The following is a 22,715-nucleotide window of genomic DNA, read 5'->3' as shown; positions in this document are numbered from 1 at the left end:
CTGAGCTACCTCTCTCTGTGACTCTTACTCTTGAGTAAACATGCACAGAATCATACAAGTTAGTATTGCACTATGACACCAGTGGTCACTTGTATCATGAACTCATTTTCAATCGTATGCTCCAGTGAGGATTTTATCATTTTAGGTCATCCTCCTGAAAACAAACTTACTAGCATGGAAACCACAGTGGACACAATGGGGCTTACTTTTGAGTAAACATGCAGCTATTTGGGTTGTTTGTATGAACGATGCTTGTCCTTTTTTTCTCCTTTTATTGAAATACCCCTTTCTCTGACAAGATTGCCTTCTGTGATGTCATATGAGGTCAGGAGGCACCCTCTTTGCTGATTGCGATTTATCTGGTTCACAATTTTAAAAAATCATTTTTATAGTCCAAAAAGATTCCACAGTGTTTGCTTGCTCATTTATCAGCACAGTGCTTGAATACATTTTAATGAAAAAGATGAGCAATCTCTTGCTTTTCTTCAGATATAGCAATAGTTTCTGGACTTTTTTGGTAGTATAACCTCAACCTCAGTAAGGGAACACTCCCAAAGTCACCCTAGGCCAGTGGAAGTCTGTTGCGGTGGCAGAAGAGTGTTGCAAAAGTGCCGTAAGGCACTTCCGCAATGACTCAGGAGGAGAGAGGCCGGTGCATGGATGTGCGCCAGCCTCCGCAGGCCACCCTAGGCCCTGCAGAGCCTGCGAAGTGATAGGTACATGCCAACCTTTTCAGGTTGGCATGGTTGTCTGGGGAGGGCGGAACAGAAGCATTCTGGGGTGGAGGGAGACTGGGTGATGGGTGGCCCTATTGGCACTTGTGCAGGATCCTAACCCCAGTCCCAGGTGACCCAGAGCAGCTCCGGGCTGTTCGGGTCTGTGCCACCTCTTTAGGTGGGGCAGATCTGAGTAGCCCCATTGGGGCTACAGCTTGACCCGGGGTAAGGGAAAAGAATTTCCCTTGCCCTGGGCTGAGATGCAGGTGGCCCCAACCCTGCTAGGGTTGTGGGGCCTGCTTGCTCCAGGGCAGGTTAGGATTGGGCTGCCGCAGTCATTTGTTTTGTCTTAACACCATCTCTATACGGTTAGGACTGAGATTTCAAACAGAATGAAGTTTGAGGCAAATTTCAGGGTTCTGCCCAAGGAGAAACACTTGCAAACTTTCAAGGGGAGCCCACGGAGTTTCTATAAGCCCAGTGAAGTTTCCTGTGCTGAAGAGGAATTTCTGTACATTCCTAGTTTGCACTGAAATTTTGTACCAAGTGAAATTCAAAGTGAATGTTAGGGATCTTCCTAAAAAAAAACAAATATGAAATTTTCAAGGGAAGCCAAACAATTTTTTTAAGCAAGTTTGAGGGTCTTTTTTTGCCCACCCTAGAAATGCCAGGGCGGGAAACTGGGATCATCTGCTCCATGCAAAGCAGATGATCTACTACGGAGATAAGTCTCCATCTCCTGATCCTGATTAAAAACAGAGAGCTACACAGTGAGAGGATGACTATGAACCTATTCCTCCATGGTTCAGACAAATAGAGGGAGATGAGAAGGGGAGGGTTTGGTGGAGCCAACTCATACCTGGTCATTGATGGGGCACACTGCCAAATTTTGTTCTTCACTAGAGCAGGCCACCCGGATGTACTTCAACCAGTGCCCGTTGCCGCTTCCCGTCTGGGTGGCATCAACACAGAACTTGTCGTTCCCCAGTTCATCCCCAATCTGGAAAAGAAGAGAAGAGCATTCCTCTAAACGGCATGTCAAGTTAGCAAGATGGAAGCTGGTCTCTTTCCATAACTGTTGAAGACCACGAAGGAATACAAGCGAGAAGGAGATCCTAGGCAGGTGACTGAGTGGCAGCCCACATCTCTCTGGGGACCTTTATGATGTTCCAGGTTTTGGCCCCTTCAATTTCACCCAACTCCCTACTTTTGAGACAAAAAATTCTTCAGTGGAAATCTTGGGGGTCAACACCATGTTCAGATACGCTCTCTCTTGGCTGGTTCAAGTCAGTACATTGCAATCAGCTGTGCTTTTGAACTTGTTGCCTCCTCTGATCTTTAGTCTACACCTTTCACTGTACAAAATGAACTGCACGCAGATATAGTCCCCAGAGAATGCCAGTAATTTTCACAAAAGCAAGGGGTGGAAACTGTGGCCACCACTAGTGAACATGGCTGCTGAAGGGCAGATCTTTTAAAGTGGTATCCTCTTATATTTAGTTGGGGGATAGCAACTGTCCGTCTTCACCTCAGCATGGAATCTTTTTCAGCGGCTGTTGCTGGTGTCTATTTGTATTCTGCTGCAATCCTGGGAGACTGAGGAGAAGGAGCAGTGGAGGCAAATAAGCCAATCAACCTGCTGCCTGAGGCAATCACTTTAGCTGGCCTCATGGAAGTGCCAGCCCTGTGTGGACAACACTGTTCCCAGTGAAGCTTCTTCCTGTGATCCTGTTCACAGGAGGGAGGGACCACAAGGAGAAAACAAGGCAGCCAGTTTGGACATGCAAAGCAGCTCCAAGACAAGGAAGTTTCTGGGAGTGTACAAAATGCTTTTCCAACATTGGATTGGGGATTATGGATGAAGAACCTGAGGTTCAGGATATGGCTTCCTGGCATGAACGAATCCAGATTCCTTTTTAAAAAAAGAAAACTAAGGGCGCAATCCTGAGTGCCCCTTCGGCCAGTGCAAGTCTCTTGCGCTGGCCAAAGAGTGTCGCTAAAGTGTCATAAAGCACTTTTGCACCACTTTTCAGGGAGATAGACCGATGCACGGATGTGCGCTGGCCTCCCCACGCTGATGCGACCCTCAATGGGTGAGTTTTGCATCAGCCAAGCTTGGCTGACACAGGTGTCGGGGGGGCATGAGAAGGGTAGGGAGGTGGTGGGAGAGAGCCGTTTTATGGTGGGGGATGGGCAGCGGGTGTTCCTGGGGGAAGGCAGGTGTTCCTGTGGGTGGATAGGTGGGGAGTGGGAGGTGGGGCCAGGATCCAGCACTTATGCCGGACCCTAGCCCCATTCCTGGGGGGCCCAGGGCACTCCTGGGTTGCTTGGATCTGAGCCATCTCTTTAGATGGTGTAGACCCGAGTAGCCCCATTGGGGCTGCTATTGCACTCCCTGGGGTAAAGGGAAAAGTTTCCCCTTGCCTCAGGCTGAGTCTTGGGGTCAGCCTGAAACTTGCGCTGGATACAGCAGAGACCCGCTGGCCTGTCTGTTCCAGCACAAGTTAGGATTGGGACGTAATTTGGGTGGGAGCCTAGTTTTGATTAACCACGGAGAGAAAAGATGCCTTGGCTTGACCCAAAGAACCATAATCTGACTGTGATAAAACAGCAATTCTCACGGCAGAAATTCTCACAAATACTTAAAAGACACAAAACGTGCGTGTGTGGGGGGAGAAATTAAGTGACAGCTGTGACCTTTTGAAAAGTGTTGCATTTTCGTCTCAAAACAAGAGATGCTCAGATTCTAATTTCTTCACACAGGAAAGGTAACTTGCTCTGTGAAAATATCTACTGGCAGGTAGCAAGAGATTTTCACACCCCCAATATTTTTTTTTTTTTTTTTGCAGAAGCAGAAAAAAAAAGTGCCAAGTGACTTGGTAGTTTCCCAGCTTTATTACTGTAATGTGTGTTACAGAATATAAAACTGAAGGCAACTGGGAAGTGGCAGCTGGTAGCGAATATGGACTGCTAAGCTACTGGCTGGAACACCAAGAACTGCTTCAAACTGAGTCAGGTTCTCAGTGTAGCTAACTTGATAGGGTCTACTCTGGCAGCAGCTCTCTCAGGTTTCAGACCAGAGATTTCCCAGCCCTACCCAAAAAGTCAGTTAAGGATGGAACCTGGAATCTTCTACACGTAAACAGTGTGCTCTACCATGAAACTACAGTGTGCCCCCCCAGGTATACTACAATACTAAATAGAGCATGTTCCATCAGTATTGAAGGAACGACACTGATTACTAGCATTGGCGGGTGCCTCCATTCAGGAACTGTTAAAGGTTGCAAATGGTGAGATCTTCAGTACAGTCAGTTCTCTCTCGCTTATCTGCGAATTGCCCCCATTATCTGCAACTCTGTTTTCGTTACCTGCAAATACTGTGCCAGAGCAAGCTGAAATTTGCCTGGATTGGGTCAATTTTCCACAATAAATGGGCATTGTATTGGCCCATGGATAATGGTTAGACACATTCGTGCCCACTTCCAAACTTGCGCCACTGTCTTGGGCTCCATCTCCGGGACTCCAGCTGAACCTTCACAGCCCTAGTGATGATGAGAGACCAATAATGAGAGGTCTCTAGAAGGATACCTAAGAGCTGCTGGGGATGGGAAGGAGCTAACAGAAAGGTAGAGGAGGAGGGTGGGTGAATCAACCTCCTCCACACTGCTGAACAATGAGGTCTGGTTGGTGGGCCAGCAACCCAACAATGAGGGATAGCCAGCAGGAGAATCACTATCTCCACAACCTTCAAAGCATCTAGGGATATCAAGCACAGAGGAAGAAGAATCAGATGTTGAAGATGTTGATGATCCCTCGCTATCACCCAGCCCCATAGACTTCAAGTTAAGCAATTTCTGCCAAACATTGCATATACACAACAGGGACCAAATGCACACACCTGTGGGCCAGGCAAAAATGGGTTAAGATTCAGGTTCATAAAGTTCATAGAGTGTAAGATGAAGAGGGTACCCTTGAACCAAACCCCATTTTCTCCATAGGCTCAATAATTCAGTGTCCGCTAATGTCCAGGAACCTAACCCTAGCGGATAACGAGAACTGACTAGTCTGTGACTGTGTTCTGTGACTGAACTGATCACTCAAAGAGGAGTCAACAGAGAGTACAAACTGCAGCTAAGATACTTGGATCTATGCTGAGAAAATGGCCTCTCTGCTTTTGCAGACACATTTCCCACACACGAGACCCCAGGTGCGTGGGAAGGTGGAGAAATCCACAAAAATAAAGAAGCAGATTTCACATATTCCTGCCACCCCCACTTTGTGTGCACTTTTTCTTAAAAGCAGAGCTGCTGGTGTAGTGAGGCATTGTGCTGCTGGGGGGGGGGGGGGTTTACTGGTTTGCCGAGAATGAAAACCGCTTCTGTTAGAACCGCTTTTAAGTCTGTCATTGCTTTTCAAAGGGTTAACTGAAAGGAACATTTGTCTCTTAGAGTCCAAGATAATTCACACACCATGCATTTACAGCACAATCCTAAGAACCTTTGCACAGAAGTAAATCTCACTGTGTTCAGTAGGGCTTACCCCCTTGTAAGTGTGTTTAGGACTGCAACCTTAATGAATTCCCAAGGGTACTTCCCCATCTCTATCTTCTCCCATGGCTTCCGCCTTTAGATTTTCATCCCTTGATCCTTAGGTCACATGCCATCTCTTCTCATTGCCACTAATCTAACCTAATCGCCACTATTCTAAGACCTATCCTTTAGAAGCAGCTGCGCCCAAATCACAGTTCAACTGTCCCATTACAGAACTGGGATTGCAGGCTGAACTCTTAAATCTTGAGTTATTAATATATTTTAAAAAATAGTACTGTGTACTTCAAACAATCCAAAGGTCCTCAAATCATGATGTCTGATATGTTCTAATTCACAGAACCAGAGAATCAGGCTTGCCCTAAGACCTCCTGATGCCCAGTGCTGACCCCTTTACCTGATGATATGCCAGCATCTCCCACTTTCCATCATTCCAGCTCAAGCACTCTCCTCCTCTCCGTGACCCTCCAAATTATTTTCCAGGAAGTAACATATTTCCTGCCCAAACACCTGGGGCAGTAACACATTGCCCACTTTGCATTCAAGAATTGATTGATTGATTGCATTTGTATTCTGCCTTTCTCCACAAAGGAACCTAAGGTGGCTTACAACAATAAATGGAAAATAAATAAAAAAACATAAAGATAATTAGGGTGCAATCCTAAAGCACCCTTGGGCCAACACAAGTCCCTGCACTGGCCCAGTATTATTGAGAAAGTACTGGAAAGCACTTTTGTGCTGATGTAAGTGGAGGCAGGCTGGCACACAGATGAGCTCCAGCCTCCCCTCACCGCTGCGGGCCCTGGTTAGGTGAGCTCGAGCTGGCCTTTCCAAGGTCAGTGTGGAGGTCTGGGAGGGTGTGGGGAGGGCAGGGAGGAGGCAGGGACAGGGCGTTTCAGGACGGGGGAGGGATGGCAGCAGGTGGGCCTGTGGGGGAGTGGGTGAGGAGCGGGAGGCAAGGCGAGGATCTGGCACTTATGCCAGATCCTGGCCCCGTTATTGGGCAGCCCGGGGCAGCTCTGAGCTGCTTGGATTTGCGCCACTGATTTAGGTGGTGCAAATCTGAGTAGACTCATTGGGACTGCTGCAGTTCTACCCAGGGTAAGGGGATTTATTTCCATTGGTTTGCTTGTAAAAAAAGTACACGTTGTTTGATATACACAAATGGACAAAATGCATACAATTTGCAGACATCTCTGTGCCTCACAAAACCGAATCGCAGGGGAGAGAGAGGCCTTCTCAACCATGTGTGCCCTTGTAAATTTTGGCAAGAAGAGAACGGCAACATCCCCGCCTGCCTGTTCAAGATCTCAGCCCCAAGACTTTGACCATTCATTCCGTGAAAGCAAATGATAATGGGGGGAAAATAATAACAGTGCATTGGCTGCAAAAGATTTGCAGTTTCTTTCGCACATCATTTGAGGTTTCCTGTGTGTCTAATTTGGGGCAGCTCTTCAGTGGGCTGTGTAGCCAGGATGCCAGGGGGGATCTGTCATCAGTTCAGCTAATGGAGCCGTCGGGCGTGCCACGAGCTGTCAGCCATGTGCCTGCTATTGATGCCCATGTGTCTGGTTACCGCAAAGTCACACTCTAGATGCTTTGGATCTCCTCATCCCAGGAAGAATGTCTCTGACAGCTTGGCTAATGTGCTAAGTTCACCTGGCAACAGAAAAGGGGTTTTTTTGCCCCTATTTCTCATTAATGCTCACACCAACTGAAAATTACAGATTTGTTGCTGACGAGAGCTACGGAGGTACTTTCTTTTTTCTCCTCAAAATGTCAGGTTTCCAAAAAAAATATTTTCTGCCTGGGTTATATCAGCACTGTCAAAAATCTGACACAAGAACACAGATGGGGAGATGTCCAGGGAAGTAGGGGAAGGGAGGTGTACCTGTGGCGCAAGGGGACTCCACACCATGAGCAAGGAGCAAATTCAACATGTTGCTGGTAGGTCTCTGTATTTTTTCTGCCACCACTTGTGACTGAGACCAACTCTGCTCCCTGCCTCGTTCTTCCTGCACAATGCACTGATCAACTCACCCCTGTCTGCTATCCCTTCCATTGGCTCCTTCTACCTTTTCCTGTTCAGTTGACATACATGATTAACTTGTGGAACTCACTGCCTCAAGAGATAGTGAGCTCCCACCAGAGTAGAAAGGCAGGGTCTGTGCTTCTTTTCCCAAATAAATAGGCACTGTGTTAGGGCCAAACAAATATCAAGCACCTTTGGATCAGGAATATGGCTTGGGGTAAAGATATAACAATAGGAATTTCTATTCACCAGGACAAACAACAGCCAAGGGGGAGCCCTATCTGAATCGAAACCATGGTGGGGACAGAGAGTTAAACCTCTCCTTCCCCACACTATGGTCTTGATCCAGCTCCCAATTACCAAATGAACACACACACACACACACACACACACACACACAGAGAGAGAGAGAGAGAGAGAGGGAGAGAGGGAGAGAGAAGACCTGATTTAAGGCAACATCCAGTTTGATTCCTTACTAGGCTTTGAAAGGAAATGCAAGAAATCCATGGCAGATGGGTTGATCAACCAGGTCACAGAGCCTCCATGTTTAGAGGCAGTGTACTTCTGAATGCCACAGACTGCTGTCTTCACTGGAGAGAGCTGGGAGCTTCCTGAAAAGAACTGGCTGCTTAATTTTGGAAGCAGAGGGATGCACTAGACACCACCACTGAGGTCTTATCCAGTTCCTCAGTGATTCCCAAACTGTGAACCATGGCTTCCTGGGGAGCTGTGGAAACCAGCCAGCAATGGAATCCTTGTAAAAAACCTGCCGCCCTATACAATGTATAGGATTGTAGCCCTAATGGGGAGCTGCGGCCAATGGCCCAGGAAGTCAATAGAGCCACCAGTCAAAAAAGTTTGGGAACCACTGCAATTCTTTATCATCCTAGTTCAAGCTTCTCCTACTCACCTTGAAGTGCCTCCATTCCTCCTTTCTAACTATCTTCTCTGTCTTTTGCTTCCTCTTCCTCCTCTGCTCATCTGCCACCAATCTTCCTCATAGGCCTAGAAAGCTTCTCACCTCTGTCTCTGGCGTGTTTTCTTAGATGGCCCTTCTCATTGGCCTGCCTCTCTCCTCCTCCCCACCACCCGACTCTCTTCATCCATCATCAAGAAGCATTCAAAGAGTCTTCTTTTTGCTCAGACCTTCCCTGTATGATTTCCTTCCTCTGCCTCTTCCATTTCCTGCCCCCTTTCCTTGTGTCTTTTTTTTTCCTGACTGCCAAACTCCTGCTAGTGACACCTCGTTTGCAATCTCACTCAGGAAACTTGTCTCTTTTTAAATTAAAGCATTGGGGGAGGGAATCAAACAGAATTCACATCAAATTAAATTGTTTTGAGAGTGCTTTGGAGACATCAGGCCTAACCTGCTGGACAGAAGCTCTGCCCCACTGAAGGACACAAGTGTGACCACAGTGTCAGCCCACTAAAATCTGTTCGCGGACCAGGCCGGCAGTCCATCCTTGTGGCCGGTCATGGTCTCACGGCAGCAAACGTCCTGGCACTCGAGCAGCTTGGAGGCATTCATCTGAAATCAGCCTGCGTGGGTTTCCCTTTTTCAACATGCTGCCATTAAGCTGCAGGAGTTCACAGGGCGACAAGGGTTGCAGCACACCGCAGAGTTTGACCACAAACTTGACACATCTGAAAGCGGAGAGTTTTGTGTTTTTTAAATTGCTAGTGGAGGCTGAGTGAAAAAAATAAAAAAGAAAGAAATTGAACTGCACCCTCCGAGAGCTGCTGCTATCTGCAAGTCGAATTAAGTTTTCGTAAGGCCGGAAGGAACGGTGAGAGAGAGAGAGAGAGAGAGAGAGAGAGAGAGAGAGAGAGAGAGAGAAGGTGCCACAGCTGTGGGAAGAATCCCTTTCTCTGCAATCTTGTCTTTTTTTTTTTTTTGCCTCTATTCACACTCACGAGAATGTAATAAAATGTTTGGCAAGTTTCCCCCCTCCCTTTTAACATTTGTTTCGTTTGCTTTTTAGAAGGTACAAAGTTAGTTGGTGAACACTGTACAGAGCTACAGAACCCACACGCATTAGAGTGCATCTGTTCTTGTTGCCTCACCTTTAAAAGAAACTTACCAAGGAGGGGACGGAAGAGGCTGAGATGAGGGAATCCCAGTGACTTCTTGTACAGTGTAAAATGCAAGTTGTCAAATGTAATTAATACAAATGCAACGCCCCCCGTCAAAGTTGCTCTAAGGCCCCATTTTGTGCATTACACACACACACACATACACACACACACAGGGTGACCACAAATTGTACATTCATTAGGGCTTTTCAAACTGGGGCATTGCAACACCCCAGCCCATGGGCCCTGGTCTCTGCCCCTTGTGGGGGCAGGGAGGAGGCAGTGATGCAATCCCCAGGATCAGGCCGCTCAGGGGGCTGCACGGGCTAGGCTGCACTTCCCAGAGCCTCCTGCAGCTGCCTAGGGTTGCGGGGAGCCCTGCGCAACTGTCTGCAGGGCTCCCCGAAACTTTAGAAGTGAAAGTGGAGCAAAACCAGAACCGCAAAACCTGCTCCCCGCATTCCCGGGAGGCTGCAGGAGGCTCTGGTAAGTACAGCCAAACCCCTGCAGCCCCCAGAGTGGCCTGATCCTGGGGATTGCATCGCTGCCTCCTCCCCACACCCGCAGTGACTTAGAACGGCTCAAACTCTCCCTGCGAGTTTGAAAACCGCTGCACTAGGGAGTGAACTGTTATCTATCATGTAGGTAAGAATTGATTTATAGGAATATATTTTCCACTCCTGTTTTTCAACCACTGCAGAAAGCTGTTCCCAATTTTCCCTATGTTGCATAAATAAATAAAAATAATGCTTCAACTTATGTATGTTTCGACTTAAATACAGACCTCAGGAACCTAACCTCTACTTAAATAGGAGAGTATCTGTGTGCCACCTTAAGCTGTACAATAAAATAAGGGTGAGATGAACAGTGATGAAATACATAACAAACTGGGCCGTGCCCCAAAGGCATGGGAACATTTACCCAGGTGGACTGCGCAAAGAATGCTTTATGCAGTCTTCTACTCCATGTGCTAGGCGAGTGGAGTGCACTGACAGTCACATAGGGTGGAGAAGACCTTTATATCTTTGCTCAGAACAAGAGGGGAGCTTTTTCTTCTTTGCTCACCAGCCAGGCTAAGCATGGAGCCAGAGTTGAAAGACAACCAAAGCCCAAGCCAAGCCTGCACCCAAAAGAAAGTCTTCATAAGTCTTTGGGCTCAATAGTCAGCCTGGGGGGCCACAGCCAACCCAGAATTTGAGAACACTTATGACCTTCCAAGTCTGAAGCCCTGTTGAATGAGGGGCTGAGCTCATAGCTCCCCATTTTAGCTGCAGAGGTTCCTGACGGAGGGATAATGCTTGGTCCAAGATCAACCAATGAGGTTTTGGGCTGACCAGGGTTTAGAGCTCACATTACCCTACACTCAGGACAATGTTCCAGCCACTGCTTTCCATCTCTGAGGCTGGGGAAGGAGATCTATCAGTTGCATAGTTAAGGGGATGCAGGGGGTAGCAATTGCACCAGGCAATATGCTTTAGGGGGCAGCAAGCTAAGCTTGACACTAATGGCCAAAACTGTAAAAACCTTGGTAAGTACGAATAAGGCCATCATATTATATATCATTGGAAAAGTAATTTAATGTAGAATGCAATGAAACAAACTGCATTGGAATATATTTATTACAGCAAAAGTTATGGCCAATTAACTAGAAAATGAAAACATAACAGCCTTATGGAACAAAAAATGAATTTCTTTAACTCAAAACTGACCTATGAGACTGATTGTTCTGAGAGCCAATGAGATGTTATTATGATACAGTACAGAACCAATAAGGTGTTAATATGAGTAAGCTCTCATTTCCATGTGTCATAATACCCCTGGTGATTGGGTAAAGAGGCACTTTTTCAAGTAGTGTTTCTCTTATATTTCAGGGGGAGAATAATCGTCCCTCTTCATGTCAGCACAGTGTCACTAACACAGTGTTTCTCAAACTGTGGGTTGGGACCCACCAGGTGGTTCATGAGTCAATTTCAGGAGGGTCTCCATTCATTTCAGTATTTTATTTTTAATATATTAGATTTGATGCTCCCATGGTATGTGTATTTGGGGAAATGTCACAAACCTGCACTTTTAAGAAACTACTATGTATATTCTTTTAACAATGACAGTCAATGGAACATGCTCCTGGGTAAGTGTGGGTAGGATTATAGCCTAGGATTGTCAAAAATTTTCCTGCTTGATGATGTCACTTCCGATCATGACATCACTTCCAGTGGGTCCTGACAGATTCTCATTCTAAAAAGTGGGTCCCAGTGCTAAAGGTGTGAGAACCACTGCTCTAACCAATAAGGGGCACACTTTTTTATTTATTTGATTAATTAATTAAATTTGATTTTGTTGTGGGGCAGGGGGGCTACAAAATCTTCTTTGGCCCCACGTAGTAGATATATACCTTAGCTATGCCACTGGCTGGGGGGAGGTGGCAGATCAAGTGGGTGACAAACTGCTGGGGTGGGAGAGGTGGGTTTTCCCCTATTTTCACTTTTTAAAAAGCACTTAAAAAAAACTTTTTAAAAAGACTTTACTTCCAGTTGTGACATCAGTTCTGGGGCATCATTTTGAGCTTGGCATCGGACTACACGATCATTAGCTATGCCACTGAGGTCTATCATCACCTACATTTGTGGGTTCTGACAGGTCAGGCACCCACCAGCTGGAAAACTTTTTTTTTTTTAGAATTCAACTTTGGGGAGAAATCTAAGGAAACGTGGCAAAGGGGTAGTGTAGCTTGGCGACAGAGATATGGCTCAGTGGTAGATATCCTGCTTGGTCTATTGACGATCCCAGGTTCAAATCCTGGCATCTCTATTGACCTGGGAAAGTCTTACTCGAAACACTGTTTGAATTGACAATTCTGAACTAGATGGAAGGCCTGCATTGCGTTGGGGTTGGACTCAATGGCCTTTTAGATCCCTTCCCATTCTATGACCAATGATCTGACTTAGTTGAAGGCAACACAGCAACTGTTACCCTGCACATGCCTGATCTTGGAAGCTAAGCAGGGTCAGGCCAGGTTAGTACTTGGATGGGAGACCGCCTGGGAATACTGGGTGCTGTAGGCTTATACCATAGTCTTTCGAGACTGAAGGTTGCCAACCAGTTGAAGGCAGCTTTATTTGTACCTGGAAGAGCTATGGGGAGGCACCGTGCTTATTGATAGAGCACATGTCTTGCTCCCAGGTTCAATCAATCTCCAGGCAAGGCTGGGAAATACCATTGTCTGAAAGCCACTGCCAGTCAGTGCTGGCCAACACTATGTGAACTGAGCCTGTGGTCTGACTCAGTAGGAAGCAGCTGCTTCATGCATTCAATCTTAAACTAACAAGAGCATCCTGAGATGATCAGGTTGGAGCACTTCCTTCATGAGAAACAAACACAAAGGCTGGCGTCCTTTAGTTCAGAAAGTTATGAGTAAGGGAGAGGGGGGGATTTGACAGAGTTTATAAAATGATGATTCACGCAGGGTGAATGTACAGAAATCATTGTCACTGGTTCTCCTCTCAAAATATTAGATCATCCAAACAAGGGGCGGTCGCTCGGCGTGAGTGGGCTTTTCTCTCTCTCCCCCAAACCTGAAATCCCACTGTTCAGATCTTGCAGAGCTTGAAATCACAGCTTGAAGTCTCGGTTTCTGAATCACCTCTATTAGGGCATGCACACAATGAAAACATTTGAGGTCTAGGAACGATTGGTGTGCCACATCAAGATATAACAAAGGCTACGATTTGATTGATTAAATAAGGGAAACAGATGGCACATCATTCCTTTCCATAAGGCACCAGCAGGCAGCACGTAGTCACTGGTAGAAACTTATCAGGAAAGGAAAAGCATGAAGCTGTACACACTGTCATGGCTTCTTCTCAGAAGGCACCTATGAAGAAAGCCAGGAAGGCTCAGGGCCATGAGGTCAGTCATGGTGGGCACATCAGGTAGTGAATTGGTGGTGGTGGGATGCCTATTCGCTCACCTTCATGCTCCTCCTTCCACGCCCTGAACTGAAAAGGAAGAGGGGAACAGAGTGGAAGAGGACGTGTGGAGGAAAGAAGAGCGGCAACTGTGCTCTCTTGTGTGCTTCCTTATCTGCTCTGGACAGTTTTGATTCTAGGGGGCAGGAAGAGCAGTGACAGGTAAGGGTGGAGGGATCTGACACAATGCCTCAAGCATCAGGAGGTCTTGGGCCAGCCCTGGTATCCTACATATGTTCACTGTAGTTCAGAGTAGTCATATACCAAACAACAGTAAATTCCCTGCTGAGGTCCAATTGTATAATGTATACTTTGCCTGAGAAATTACTGCAGAGTTATTCTTCCCTAAGTCACCCTACAAAGGCTTTGGCTCTCTTCTGCAATAGTGTTGGGCACCAGATGTTGGCCGGTGAGGCTCTTGTCACTTAAAATTAAGTGGCTAGAGGATAAGCAAACTGGAAAAAACTCTGAAAGCCCTGCGGGGCCACCAAAAGCAAATTCACATTGCGGACTGGCTTCCTTTAGCCATCGGGTAGTTCGCTCCCGGTCATAGTGGCTCTTCACTTTCTGAATACAAAGTCTCCTTTGTCGACGGACAATATTCTTAAGAAGGACTTGGCCACACAGAACCCGACTATGCAATAGGATGTCAGACCTACGTTCTCGTAAATAAATCAAACACACTTAAGACCTGAAGTAAAAGATCCTTCATTAGACACCCCAATCGCATTTCTCCCTGATGCCAAGTTACGTTTTCATTGGCCTGGATCCAGCGATCCTACGGCGGTGTAATGGCTCTCTCTCTTTCCCCCCCCTTTATGGATAAAAGACCTTTTCTTGTCTTCAAGGGCTGACAAGTTTATCCAAATATTCTCAGCTTACTACTAGCCCCTTTCTGAATTGATCTGCTCCATAAAAGGACACTTTGTATCTCTAAAATCCACACGGCGGGCCCGAGAAGGACAGAGAGGAAAAGGAAGCGTATTTTTCTACCAAGAAGGGATGTCAAGGAGGCAGAACAGAGAAGGCTCAAAGAAGTAAAGGTCTGCCATGTTGCAAATCTGTTCTCCATTGGTAACTCAGAAAAGTTGTTTGATAAGCAATTCTTCACTCTCTTCCTCATCTGATTTAATTCCCTTTTATTCTGGGTGGCACCAAGGCTTCTGGGGCCCCATGAACAGATATCCCACCTGTGAAACCTGTGAGCCCCCAGGTAGTGGTCAAACAAGTCCACTAAGTGTCTCATATCACCACTGGACCCGCCACACTTATCTACAAATGGAGGCCCCAGCATCCTTGCAAGATTTGGAGGGGATGCTTCGGTTGGCCAGTGAAGAAGACAGGAGGACAGGCTTTTGGCCAAGGGTCTCAAAGCAACGGCTTCTTTCTTCTCCACTCTGAGGGAAAATGAGTCACTTCTGCCAAAGTTTCCCCTCATTTATCAGTAAGGAGGGGGTGGGAGGAGTCTTGTCAATAGTAGATTCAGGGGGGCTGATCAAAAATGGGACCCTGGTGCAAGGGGGGCCTTTTTTGGTACTATGTCACACTACAGTCCCAATCAAATTTCTATTACTCCCCAATTGTTATTGTTCTGATAAAGCAGTTCATTTTCTGTGGGGGCCCCAAGTAGAACTGTGCCATGTGAAAAACCAACAGGAAAATTTTGCTCCATCTCATCAAAAATGGGTTTTTGCTTCCCTCAGAATCTTTTGAATGCTTCTCTCAAGGGAACGCCTGCTCCTTTGCCATGGTGACCCCTCCAGTCAGGCTTGCAGCCTACAAAACATTGGGTTATGGTCCATGTTAGTGGTTCCCAAACTGCGAGCCATAGCTCCCTGGGGAGCCTTGGAATCTAGCCAGGGGAGCCATGGAATCCTTGTGAAAAACCTGTCACCCTCTACAAGGTAGAAGCCGTGGCCAATGGCCCAGTAAGTCAAAGGAGCTGGCAGTCGAAAAAGTATGAGAACCACTGGTAAAAGTTATCCCTCTATTCACCAAAGAGGACGTGCACATGTGGAAGTGACAGCCTTAAGTTCTCGCACACAAAATCCAAAATAAATCCTGATTTTCTACATGGGGACCATGTTGCTCAAGATATCATATACACAACTATCAGCACATACAATACAGTGCATAAAATTGCCAGAACATCATTGCTGTCCAATTTCTTCTGTACGTGGGATGGCCCAGAACACCGCCTCATTTCTCTGTGCGCTCCCTAGGATAGAACCCATTGCGGCTTGGAGTGGTGCATTCCATCATGTATACAGGATAGTCTTTTCTTCCTTTTTTTAAAAAAGTGAACCTAATTCACAACATCAAAACAGGCAACGGCAGATAAACACTCATACATCTCTTTCCTTCTGCCTTATTAGAACGGTTGCTAGGGAACTGAGACCAGGCCAGTCTTTCCTTTAACATGTGCTACCTGCCAGAGCGAGTCGAAAACTGGATTGCGCACCAAGTTGGGAATGGGGCGGGAATGTCCATGGGACTGAATGCCACAGGTGCACTCATAGAGGCATTAGTGAATGATTAGGCCTCATAAAATATATGGATGGTGTTTCTTTAAGAAGCCATAAAATTTTATGGAGGAAAAAATCCATGTGCAAGGCTTTCGGCCTGTTTGGGGCTGGTCCTTCGGAATCGCACTCGTTTCTGTCAGGGCTATGATAATTAAAACTGTGGCAAGGGTCTGGTTTCCATAAAATCCCTCCATCTGGCCTTTGGAGATGAAGCGCATGGAATTGCCCAGGCAATAAATCAAAACTGTGCCCTTTTTTTTGTGACTTCGTTTTGTCTCTACAAGGTGGGGGAGGGATTTAGGGGGGCAGAAGATCATTAATGTACAGCATGAGAGGGCAGTGGTGGACGGGTGTAGTGGTGATGCAGGGTTTTGGGGTCTGGAAATTTTCAGCATCACCAGGCAACAATATTCCCTCAAGGCAGTGGTTCCCAGGGGTGCTGTGGGATGTCCCCGGAGGTCTCATCTCAGGTTCTCCTGGGTGCCACCACCTTGAATTGCATGCAATTCTTACAACTTCTCATGAGATCCAAAATGACAGTGCCCAGGAGAGCTGGAAGAAGAGGGCACCATGACCATGGGAATTTTGGGAAATGTTGCCCTAAGGGATCCATGCTATTGCACCGCTGGCTGTGTGGCAGCTTGGTGGTGTTTCTGGATGCATGGTGATGACTGCCAGAAGATGGCCAGAAGACAATGCTGGAAGACAGTGTTGTTGTAAGGATAGGTGGAAGGGAAGGAGCCAAACACCTCTTTGGATATAGGTCTCTTGTTGTCTTGTGTGTTCCCTGAGGCAACTGGAGGGCCACTGGGAGATACAGGACGCTGCGCTAGATGGGCCTTTGGCCTGATCCAGAGGAGCTCTTTTGATATTCTTATGGAGGAAAGGTGGTATATAAAAGGCAACAGACAACAAATAAATTAAATTTAAAAAAACAAGGTGGTACAAAACATAGAAAGAGGCAACAACGGCCATTAAACCAGACCTAAGGGCATAACCAAGCAAATAATAAGACTCAGAAAAGGAGGATGAAAGAGGCAGGTTTTTGGTCCACTGATGAAACACTGACAAGGAGGGAAACAGATGCACTGTTGATGGCTATACCAGCTGGTATAGCCATCAGCTGATGAACATCCTTTATATTTTGTCTTAGTTTCAGTATTTTGGGGTTTGTAAGTTGTAGAAACTCCCAGCTTACAGGGGAGCTTTTTGGGTGGCAGGATAGGAAAGAGAGAGAAGGATTAAACACGCTGAAACAAAGCAAAACGATCAAATGAGAAGTTTAAACGTGGCCGTGGTGCATGCTGGGATTTCCCTAGCGCTTCTTGCCGGAAGGTCAACCCGATGACTTTGAGAGAGAGAGAGAGAGAGAGAGAGAGAGAGAGAAATGAAATTCCCACCCATGCTGCCTACTGCCAAAGACAGAACAAGACTGTCGGACACAATGCTGGCCTCATTGTCCCACGCAGCTATCTCACATCATAAAAGACTATCTTGTGCTTCTGAATGACACACTGTGCAACAAGACACTGCGGGGATTGTTGAAGCAGCGTCTTCACTTAGTCAGAAAAGGGGGGTGTTTCTCTTTTTTTCTTCTGGCTGGAGGAAAATGAGTATATGGAAAATCCCAAGCGGACAGTACATTATTTTCCTCACTTTAATGGGAACATCGACGGCACATCTGGTATCATTTGAGGACGTTTTGAAGATGTTCCACTTTGGAAACACCTCGGGGTGTGTGCATGTGTGAGAGTGTGTGTGTGGAAGTACAGGACTGAGGGTTTCTGTGTTGGAGCTGGAGAATAAAGGACCCATTGCTGTGTACGCCCCTCTATGGATGTGACCGGACAACGGTCTTGAATATACGTACAGTATGCGGTCCATCCCTCACACTCAATTTACATCTTCACACAATGCCTCATTAACTTGTGGAATTCAAGACCGCAAGGAGGAGAAATATCTCTCAACAGCCGTTACCCATAACTCTGAGATGGACTTTTACATACAGAAATGGTATGAAGTCTCAGGAGCTTGGAGACATCTATCATGGAAGATCACTGCCTTCACAACCTGCTTTTGAGTTTTCAAAGACATCAGGAATCAGGACCACAGCAGGGGCAAAGGATTGGAGCTCCCCTCCCTCCATGCCGTGACTCTCCTCTGGTTTGGACCACCCCCCACTATTTCAAAAACACACACACACACTCACACAAGCATGTCAGGCCCCACAAATTCTTTGTTGTACTGTCAAGTGCAATTCCTTAGTGTATATCAGAGGCATATTGCCCCCTGGGGCAAAACACAGCACCTGTCATGGGTGCAAACTGGAGGGAGCCGCAAGAGCATGAGCTCCAATTGCTTCCCCACTCCAGAAGCAACTGGAGCGCATGTGCCCTCTCAGCAGCTGGTTGGGCTAAATCACCCGACCAGCTGCCAAACATGCGCTTGTGTTTCCACCACTTCCTGAGTGGTGAAGCAATTGAAGTACATGCGCCATAATGACACGCTGTGTGGCATCATGATGTCACAGCGTTGTCCTGGGTGCCAAAAGCCCTGGTGTGTGTGTGTTTTCAGAAAAACAGCCTTAAAAACCATAGAGTAAATAAACAGACAAATGTGGACTTTGGTTTTAGATGTGGGGGCTAAGCTTTCTGAGAATGAATTTGGAGGAGAGGCAGGGGGTATTACAAAGGTGATCGGCTCTGGGAGGTACATCCAGACATAAGGGGAAGCAACTGAGGCAAGGCCTGAGGTCATTTAACAGAAGCAGCAACGATCACAGGCACAGATATTTCAGGCTATAGGGGCAAGGCTGTGGACGGGTTTTGAAAATAAAATAATAATAAATTAGTATAAAGGATAATTATATATTATTTTACAGCAATTATATATTTCATAAAATTAAATTTATTTATAAGTACCTGGAACTTTGCAGTGTAATCTAAGCAAGGATAGATCCCTGCCCCAAGGAGTTCACAATCTCCAGCACGCCACACATTTGATTAGGCCCAAAACAAGGTTACCTCTGTCGGGCGACACTTTAAGGCATAATTCTTCCAGGCTAAGGAGGCCAGGCTCTGACATGTGGTCCTCATTACTGCACTCTGCCCGAGATGAAAGCAGACAGAAGCATGATAAATTGGACCTTGCATCTGAACTGACAAAAAATATTTTCATTGCTGCGTACTCTGAGCAATTATGGCCCAGGCTCCTGGTTGCCCACTGAATCAGTAACGCTTTTAATTGGACGTGCTTGTTTCAGTGGACTGGCAGAGGCATCTCGGTTGAAAACGGAGGTTCTAAACTCAGCAAACGTTTGGCTCTGCCGCTGCAACCAGCCTGCCAAACGGCGGTTAATAGGCTTACATTTATTAATTTGTCAACATTCTCTCTAAGTAGTCATTCATAAGCGCAAGGAGAAATGCTGTCCACGACCAAAACAGAAAGTGCGCTGAACGGCCTTGGCCAAAGGGGGAGCGTGAAATATTAACCGTTCAATGGTGGGTTCCATCCACAATCCTGTGAGCGAGGATCCCAGGATATGAAATGGGAACTGCCCTGGGAGGCTGACTTAGCCAAGAAAATGTGTGTAGAGCTGACCACAGTGCCACTCCCCCAATTCCCCAGACCCATTGCAAAAGTGTGTGTGTGGGGGGGGATGCATTTTATTTCTTTTCAGAATGGGGATTGGCAATTTTTGGGTGTGTGTTTGGCACACTCCACCTTCGCAAGACAAGTGCCAAAACTCCCTCCTCCCAAAGAAGGAAGCTGTGAGTTCTCAACTGAGAATTGTATTTTTTTTTCTTCATTTATTTAATTGCATTTATATCTAACCCTTCTTTCAATGACCACTGCCCATTTTATCGTCACAACATATCAGGTGGGTCAGGTTGAGATGGCGTGGCTCGCTCAAGTGAGTATCACAACTGGGCAGGATCTGAACCTGGGTCCCTATGATTCTAGTCTGAAGCACTAACCATGACATCAGACTTCTAACCCAGGGCCCACTGAAGAAGGGGAAGCAGCATGTGGCCAGTAAGGAAATCCAAAGCCAGCAACTGGTCCGCTTCTCCACAAGTGGCAGTGCCTCCACCCTCCAGGTTGCACAGAGCAGCAGCCAAAAGGTTCTGAAGCAGTGGGTATATGTTCTTGGCTTGCTGCTTCAGAACAGAGTCAGGGCCAGGCCGTTAAGAAGGAACATCAGCACCAAAATGGCAAAGCTGCGAAAGTGGAAGGGAACTTCAGGGAGAATTTTCAAGGAAGGAGGGTTCCAATGCCGGCCTTGTGTGGTGGGACGTCCCATGGGGTGTGGCTGTTTTGACCAGTGCCCAACCTGGTGGACGTGTGATGTCACCCCTGCAAGAACTGAACCCAGTTCTTTCTGGATTCAAAATGGGATCTACTGCTAAGCTACTCATGACAGCAACCATTACGCACAGACTGCAGAAAGGGGGCTAGACCAGTCGACTCGATTCACCTTCACCCTCATCTCACTGGCTACATCAGCCATTTTCAACCACTCTGCCGTGGCACATTTGTGTGCCGCGAATGGTCCCCAGGTGTGCCACAGGAACTTGGGAGAGGGTCATTTAGTAGGACCATTGGGGATGTGAGTCCCCCCATTGGCAGCACAGTGTGCCTTGTCCATTGTCAAAAAAAACGATGGTGTGCCTTGAACCTTTTAGAACCTTGCCGGTGCACCATGAGATGAAAAAGGTTGAAAATCACCAGGCTACATTATCGACATTCTGGCTCACCACTGCTCACACCTTGATTGCTCACATGTACATGTGTGCCTGGAAGCTTTCCTTTTCTGCTTAGTGTCCCAATGGATGAGGCTGAAGGGCCTTTGCTGAGCTGTGGGCTTGTGATTGCCGCGCATCAAGCAGGACAGAAAATGCTGCCCTCTGCAGAAAGAAAGTGGGACTGCAACTGAAGACAGAAAATGCCCTTTCCCACAGCATCCCATAGACACCTTCAGATAACCTTTGCAAACCCTACTGAATTTCTTATAAAGCTGGACCAGAAAAGTCCAAATGCTATTTGCATTCCAGAATGCTATTTACAAGATACAAGAAACCTTTATTGGTATATTTAAAATCCAAGCAGTATAAAACAAAGGACTGGATGGAAGGATACATGAATCAGACAGTTCATCTCCAACCATGGCCAACCAGGCCTTGCTGCCACGTATCAACCATCTGAGACCATCATAGAAATACATCTCTTAATTATCATATTTATATATTTGGCCACCACACCCCAGAAAGCTCTTCATTTACCCCACCAAGCATGTATGGAATGCTATTTTATTTGCTAAGTCCATTTTTGCAAGAAAAGAAGACAGGAGGGAGTCTCCCAGGGAGAATGGATGGGGGAGGTAATGCTTCATTCAACAAAGAGAGAGAGAGAGAGAGAGAGAGAGAGAGAGAGAGAGAGAGAGAGAGAGAGAGAGACCAGGGAAGTTTATGAGAATCAGTATTGATGACAGGCGGGACAGAAGCTGAAATTCGAACTCAGAAGTTGCTGCAAATCAAGATACGCTACACATGGTTTTAATATCACCTAACACTACGGCACCAGCTAGAGTATCACTTTGGGGGGGGGGGTCGGAGGCGGGACAACATTAATAACATCATTATGGAAACGTGTTGTGCTAAAGCAGAGACAAATGATGAAAGCCCTCCAATGGGCACAGGCCGGTCTCTGAGGAAGGGAAAGGCTGGATTAATAAAACAGCTACAAATAAGCAGGCCAGCCCCGGGCTTTGCGGGGCAAGAAAGCCGACACTCTGCTCCTGGTGAGCAGGGAGCTCGTTGCCTGATTGAATCAGACTAAGGCACATCCAGGCATCCCTTTCAGTCCGCGAAGAAGCAATTCCTAGCTCAGGAGTTTGCTGCTTCTCTTCCTGCTCCTCGAAGAATGCCTTCCCCTCTCTCTCTTCCTGAGGCATGTCACCTACAAGCACTGCTGACCTCTTCCTCCTGGAAGAGGACATGGAGGAGAGGAGTGTTGAAATGCTCTAAAAAGAGATCACGGTAGAGAACTGAGATGTGAACAAGTCTCCTCTCGTCCGCACTTCCGCCTCTGCTCCATTCCCCTCTTCCTTTTCAGAATCAAAAGAGGAGGACGAAGAGTAGCAGTGAAGGTGTCAACTGGTTCACTGCCAGGTCAGTGGGCCGATATTTGTGGCACACCATCTCAGGTATTTGGGGGTCCTGGGCTGACTGGGTGATGCTCTCTTCCCATCCCCAAAGATGACTTCATAGGGCAGACCTTCTTTCACAGGCCCCACAAATACCAGCACAATGGCTTTTTCTTACAGATCCTCCTCGTTGACTTCATCTTCCAAGGGAGACTTGGCCTTTCTTCAACTATGACCAATACCACTGTGCTGAGAATCCATTTGCATCAAATGTGGAATGATATGCTCTCACCCTCAGCTCTTGACAAGAACCATCACATAGATTCTCATGAGCACACAGTGAAAAGAAGCATGAGGAAGAGGAGGCATGAGGAGGGCAGGGGAAGAGAAGGGAGAGAAACAGTGGTTGGGTGAGTTCCACGGAATTAGAAGGAGGATCCTACTACCTGATATCATTGCTTCATTGGGCCACACAAGTGCTCAGGGCCATCACATGTTGTTGTGCATGCTCTGCACTGCACAAGGGCACCATATCTAAGAGGTTGCCATTCAGACATCAGAGTGGAGGGAAGAAGAAGGAAGATGCTGGCGGAACTTCACTTCCAACAGCAAGTGCAGCAAGGCCACCAGCACAATCTCTGGCAGCAGGGAGAAGGTGAGAGGCAGTGGAGGTGGAGAGCGGGTGGCATGAAGGGGTGCCTTTTCTGATCGG

The 22,715-nt window shown here is 46.9% G+C and overlaps 1 protein-coding gene across 1 annotated transcript in view; it reads right to left on the bottom strand.

Annotated features, from left to right (window-relative positions):
- Positions 1 to 22,715, bottom strand: part of PRDM16 (PR/SET domain 16) — a 472,618-nt gene that overhangs the window by 45,878 nt on the left and 404,025 nt on the right. Inside the window, exon 4 of the mRNA XM_066637408.1 lies at positions 1,576 to 1,716. Within this exon, the coding sequence (XP_066493505.1) occupies positions 1,576 to 1,716 (141 nt within the window). The remainder of the gene's footprint in view (positions 1 to 1,575; positions 1,717 to 22,715) is intronic.

This window comes from Tiliqua scincoides, chromosome 9, assembly GCF_035046505.1.
Source record: "Tiliqua scincoides isolate rTilSci1 chromosome 9, rTilSci1.hap2, whole genome shotgun sequence".
In the NCBI taxonomy this organism is placed as follows: Eukaryota; Metazoa; Chordata; class Lepidosauria; order Squamata; family Scincidae; genus Tiliqua; species Tiliqua scincoides.
The sequence above is the reverse complement of the archived record's forward strand: the minus strand, read 5'-3'. Positions and strand labels throughout refer to the sequence as shown.